The 6,000-nt window shown below is 38.0% G+C and overlaps 1 protein-coding gene across 13 annotated transcripts in view; it reads right to left on the bottom strand.

Annotated features, from left to right (window-relative positions):
- LOC109486981 (voltage-dependent T-type calcium channel subunit alpha-1H-like) overlaps positions 1–6,000 on the bottom strand; it is a 139,756-nt gene that overhangs the window by 12,092 nt on the left and 121,664 nt on the right. For 9 of the 13 annotated variants that reach the window (XM_019790902.1, XM_019790913.1, XM_019790909.1 and 6 more), the window contains 3 exons: positions 5,393–5,594; positions 4,126–4,206; positions 306–457 (listed from right to left, as the gene is read on the bottom strand). In XM_019790902.1, coding sequence (XP_019646461.1) covers positions 306–457; positions 4,126–4,206; positions 5,393–5,594 — 435 coding nt within the window. Of the gene's footprint in view, positions 1–305; positions 458–2,869; positions 2,939–4,125; positions 4,207–5,392; positions 5,595–6,000 lie in introns of all 13 variants that reach the window. The other 4 variants (XM_019790944.1, XM_019790954.1, XM_019790972.1 and 1 more) reach the window with 2 other exon arrangements.

Here is a 6,000-nt window from a genome sequence, read left to right as displayed (position 1 = left end):
AGAGTAGTACTCTATTCAATAAGTGCGGTGGGTTCTTTAACATGCGTAGGGTGTGGCTCTCCCCAAACACAGGACCTCCATTTAACATCCTATTACAGGTCCCTAACTGAAGCTAGGTACTCATTTCCACCTGAGTCGAGTGAGGAAAGTTGTGTAAAATGCCTTCCCCAAGGGCACAAGATCGGTGACATGGGTAGGATTTGAACCCGGTACCCGTCAAAACACGCTACCGCTACACCACACAACCTCACAAGAGCATTTGAAATGTACTATAATATTAGCTTGTATCTTAAACCGTAAATCACCTCTTTCATGTCGTGGTGTTCTATCGCCATGGAGATGACATTGACCCCAATGATGGCAGCGATGCACAAGTCAAAGTACTTATTTGTGATCATGTCGTACACGAGCCTCCGCGGTCTGGAGTATCTCATGTAGAAAAGCTCATCGTCCGAGTCTGGGAGGGAAAAAGAACGGCTTATCATGAAAGTTCATCTGTTGGTAGTGATCATAGTAAAAAGTTGAACTTTATTCCAACACACAGTTTACAGAAAGATCAAATTTTCAGCGACCACTGTCACCTTCATCAGGATAATTAATGACCGATCACTTCACAACGTGATCTCGCTGGAGTTACTGTTTACAAACATGTGACCTTATTCACACAATATAAACTCCCTGGCACTTTTGATCAACTACATACGTCACGTATCAGTAAAGTCGCGCATGAATAAGGTCACGTGTTTGTAAACAAACCGTAACTCTCACGAGATCACGTTGTGAAGTGATTGGTCATAAATTATCCTGATGAAGGCGACAGTGGTCGCTGAAAATTTGATCTCTCTGTAAACTGTGTGTTGGAATAAAGTTCAGATTTTTACTAAAAAAAAGCGGCTGTTACATGAAACATGTGGATTGTGCAGATTGTGAAATAATCCTACACATATATTACAGCCTCCACTTTAATTCAGGACTCCCAGTTTAATTCTGGACTAATTCCCATATCCCAACAACCTTACATCTAGATGGGCTAATATCGTAAACTACATGTATCTAAGGTAAAAATGATGTAAGAAATATGTATATGTAGCAGCCATCGAGGACCCCTTGGGGTTTAACCCAAATCTGCAGAATTCTTCCCAGAATTCTGGTTCCAGTTCCAAGAATTCTGCAGAATTCTGGCTCCAATTCAGAATAAAATCTGCAGAATTAGGTTAATTCCCAAGGGGTCCGTGATGCCTACCACATATTTCTTACATCATTTTTACCTATAGGTTACGATAGTAGCCCATCTAGATGTAAGGTTGCTGAGATATGGGAATTAGTCCGGAATTGAAACTAGAAGTCCTCATTCCTCACATTTTGATTTTAAGCAGTACTAACTTTGATTTAGCCAAAAATGGGGTACAAATCATTTAACACTAATTCCATTTCCTCGTACTCTCCTGTTCCATTTTAACTTTCTCCCTGCTAGCGATAACTTAATATGCAGTATTCAGTAAGATTCAATGCATGGATTAGTCCATACATGTAGCAGGGGGAAAGTTGAAAGGGAAGAGATTATGGCATTATCTACATATCTGTGCACCACAAGAATCACTATGTTACCATACTTCAGATTAGAAAGTCTACATTTTGTCTCTTTTTAGTTTAGAAAGTCTACTTTTCCCATTTTGTCTTTTATGCTTTATTGTCAACACTAGAAGTCCCTTACTTTTACCTAATGGTATGTAAAATTGCCAAGTAAAATTCATATCAAATGGGATTTTAGAATTGAGGAAATACTAAAGACAGAATGGGCAGTGTAGAGTTCCTGATCCAAAGTGGAACATACTATTGTTACACCATTGCAGTACTACAAGAGAAAACCATCAATTTCTCTTTGATTCGTTTTTTAAGCTTAGAAATGGAGCAGAAGAGTCTTCTCCTTCATAGCAATGTTTTTCTATGAGAAGTGTTTTGGATATGATTACAAAGGCTTCAAACCAAAGTCCATTTTGTGTAGTAAGAGTTGATATCCAAATGCTAACAACAATTTGATGGCATTTCAGCACCATGGCAGCAAAAATACTTTTTTTGAATAAGAAGAAATCTCACTTTTTTAAAACTGCTTCAATAGCAGTGCAAAAGATACATATGTGCTCAAGCATTTTTACAAGAGGTTCATTTTGTTCCAAACACATAAAACATTAAGAGATGTTAAGATAGAGACATTAACAAGTTGTCAAAGTCAATGCTAAAAGGATGGTTCTTGATGCACTACTGTGTACTACAAATTACCAGCTAAAGTGCTAGCCTAGTTTATAGCACATTAAAGCTAAGTTATAGAAGCCATTACTACTACTTAGGATAAGGCAGAAGAATGCTATGCTAAAGCACCAAAGGGAAGAGATAGTGCTATGTCACTAGCTAATCTACCAGCAGTTTTTCAGAAAAAAGGTTTTCTATGGAAAGAGTACAACTAAAAGTTTACCAACATTGTTCATACCTTGGTTCAATTATAAAAAAAGATAAGCAGATTACCAAAGTTGTCAAGAATTAGTTGCATCTAACATCTATTGTCAAACAAATAATGCAAAGATGATAGTTTGAGACTTTATGAACAAAAAGTGAAGGCAACAATGACATCTGACAATGCCACACAACAAGACGACACTACATGTATGTGCACCACACAATGACAGCACGTTATTAGTAGTCACAAGTGAACAGCAAAATTAGGTGACAGCTACTACATGTACATCCAGAAAGTTTGTTAGCAGTGAGCAGTGAGATGTGTTAAACGTTATCCATCTTGAAACACCACACAACTACACCAGAAAATCCAAATGTGCACATTTAGGGGGTTGTTAATAGTCTTGTTACTTACGGCAGGCCAAGAGCATTACAATTTCCCTGGTTCTAGACAAGCATTCCCCTCTAAGATCATAGTAGGAAGCTATAACATGCAAAGAAGAGAGGCATCCCATGATTAGAACACATGCAGAGACTGCATGTTAATTTGTTGAAGAAACTGCAGCCAATATCAAGTTGAGCTGCAGTACACGTTCTATAAGATAGATGGGGTTATTGAGCAATCAAATCACCTCTAAGATCATAGTAGGAAGCTATAACATGCAAAGAAGAGAGGCATATCCCATGATTAGAACACATGCAGAGACTGCATGTTAATTTGTTGAAGAAACTGCAGCCAAGTTGAGCTGCAGTACACGTTCTATAAGATAGATGGGGTTATTGAGCAATCAAAGAAGTGTGAGTAATAACTATGAGAAGGAATACCTGGTTAACACAATCTGAAATGAAGAGAATGGTAAATGTATCTCTACTGAAGGGTATTTTGTGTTAACTTTGTAATACAAAAACACATTTTGCTTTGCCAAAAGATCTATTCCTACTTGGGGAAGCCTGATGTTTTGCACCTTTTACAAATGTGACATGCTTAACAATAACCATGATTGCATCATAAAATATACTCATGTCAGCAGTAACATTAAGATATTTCTGGCCTACATGTACATGTCAAAATTCCTGTCAAATGCCTAATATTTCATCAGGTTCTGGTGAAAGAAAACAGTAACTTTCCTTGTGGCCTTTCACCATCATCAAGTTTTATATTTGCACCACACAGAATCTAAAACCAAGACTCGTGGAAGGAACATGAGAGAATTCTTATATAACAGTTGAGGATAAAATCTAGAAAAAGAGAAAGTAGGTTGTTATCACCACCACCCTAATGGAAAAGGGTAAAAAAAGTAGAATATTAGAAACATTTTTTTATCATTGTGCCAGATGTCATTGCAACCAACACTTTAAAGAAGAGTCTCTTGATGATTTTGGTTCATGATCAGTTGCATCGCGAAATGGCAACAAAGAGTCTGGAAACAAATGTGGAAATTTGAGATGGGCTAGCACAAAAATGGAGACATGGGTCTTCAACAGTGCTGTTGTTTTGAAAGAACTGAGGTTTTTTGAGATTATCAAGTTTTCTTTCCAAAAAATGACACTGTATGTAAGCAACATAAATATTTGACACCGGAAACAGTTTTGAGACATAAAAATTTGTCACCAACGAGTACTAAACCTTCGCAAAATAAGAGTTAGTAAATTTCTGACGCCTCAGACAACCTTTAACGGGTTTTTGTTCCTTTTTTCCCGCCTGCTTTGGGAGTTTTGTTCCCTCTGTCTCCTCAGGCACAGGCGGAAGACCTGTTATAATAACCAGGGAAGAAAATAAGCAACTCAGTTGACAGTTATAGGAACCATTTTGATCGACATAGAGCATGTCAACACAGACATTGTGAAGACAATGGAATTTACAATTCACAGCACTGATGTAATTTTGAATAGATGTAAGTGGGAAGAGGCAGTTCATGGCACATGAGGAAACACAAATACATGTAGACAGCACAAATAATGAATGTCATGTTTGATCTATGATATAGAGGTAATCAAATCATTCAAACATCAACCAACAATATATTATATATTAATGAGAGCAAAATATAATACTGAGGAATTCAGATCAAGTCAACTCAGTCAAGAGAGGACCACTGATATACATTGTTCTGTCTCATTGATCTCAAGTTGCAAAAAGCCTGTTACAACCCTATTAAGTTGATCAACTGTCAAAGATGTCAAATTGCACCAATAAGAATGCAATTAGTATACAAAAACAGTGTCCCATATATTGTTATTCATTCACTCCATAGACTCTGGGCACGAAATTCATTTTTGGAAATATTTTTGGGTGCACCATATAGAAAATGAAATGTGTATTGATACCGATCAATTTGGATCTTGCAAAAATTCAGTTAAACCCAAATTCTAACAGTTACTTCAAAATGATCTTAAACAAGTACTGCAACAAAGATTTTATTATTTATCTGACACTTTGAGGTCAAGAATATGCTGTTTAGTAGTATACATTAGATAACATGATAACTTTATTGCACAACAATAGATTAAGTTACATATTACTTAAACATATGAAAACATTTGGGTGCACCAGTGCACCCACAGAAAAAAAATGGAGTGCGCAGCTGCAATTTTGGGTGCACTAATAAGGTGCACATGCACCCAGCATGTCGGCAGAATGTAATGCACCTGCATGAAACCCGTATTGTGCATACATTTGTAGCACTTTGGCAGAATGTCTCATATAAGGTCGCATTTGTGCATATAAGGTTAACATCCCATCTGTAGTTTCCAAATGTTGTGTTGGAAAAGATATTGTCTGTAACAGGCAAAATTCTGATGCAACGTTGACCAAACATCCAACGAAAACCGTGAAAATCAGGGTTTCATGCAGGTGCAGTACATTCTGCCAACGTGTTGTGTGCACCAAGGTGCAAATACACCCAGTATTTCCAGCCCTGCCACTGGCTGTCCTTACCAGCCTCTCTGCGCATCCTCCTCTCCATCTTCTTCCTCCTCCTCTCCTCCTGTGCCAGGCGTTCCTCCCGCTCGGCATCCTCCCGACACTTGTGGAAATTCTCCACCACCACGCCCACAAACATGTTCAACACGAAGAAGCCAACCAGCAAGAGGAAGGAGATGAAGAAGATGATCATCCACTCATTGTAGTTTTCAATAGGCTGCAAGGATAGATGGATAGTGTTGGAAATTGAAGCTCAGTCTTTATTTCATAATGACTTGTACCAACACAGATGAACTTTCATGCTACAGGTGGATATGTCGTTGAAGGTTAGGCATCCAGGTAATAAGATACGCCAAAAAAACAGTTCCACAAGCAAATGGATCATATTTCTAAAATCATATCCAGTTGCTTGTCGTAACTGTTTTTGGCGGATAGATGGATATTATGGTCAAAACTTGCCCAGGAAGCAACCACCTCTATCTGGCCATAATGACTGCTTTTTGTTGGTCCCGATTTTCCCCCATACACGTATTTCTAAGCATTAAGGAACTTTTTAAACTGCGACCAACACTAAATACAACTGCACATGGCCCAATCTCTGCCAACAATGTATGATGGCCACA

Source organism: Branchiostoma belcheri, unplaced genomic scaffold, assembly GCF_001625305.1.
Source record: "Branchiostoma belcheri isolate BF01 breed outbred unplaced genomic scaffold, Haploidv18h27 scaffold110, whole genome shotgun sequence".
In the NCBI taxonomy this organism is placed as follows: domain Eukaryota; kingdom Metazoa; phylum Chordata; class Leptocardii; order Amphioxiformes; family Branchiostomatidae; genus Branchiostoma; species Branchiostoma belcheri.
This window is presented reverse-complemented; position numbering and strand designations above follow the sequence as displayed.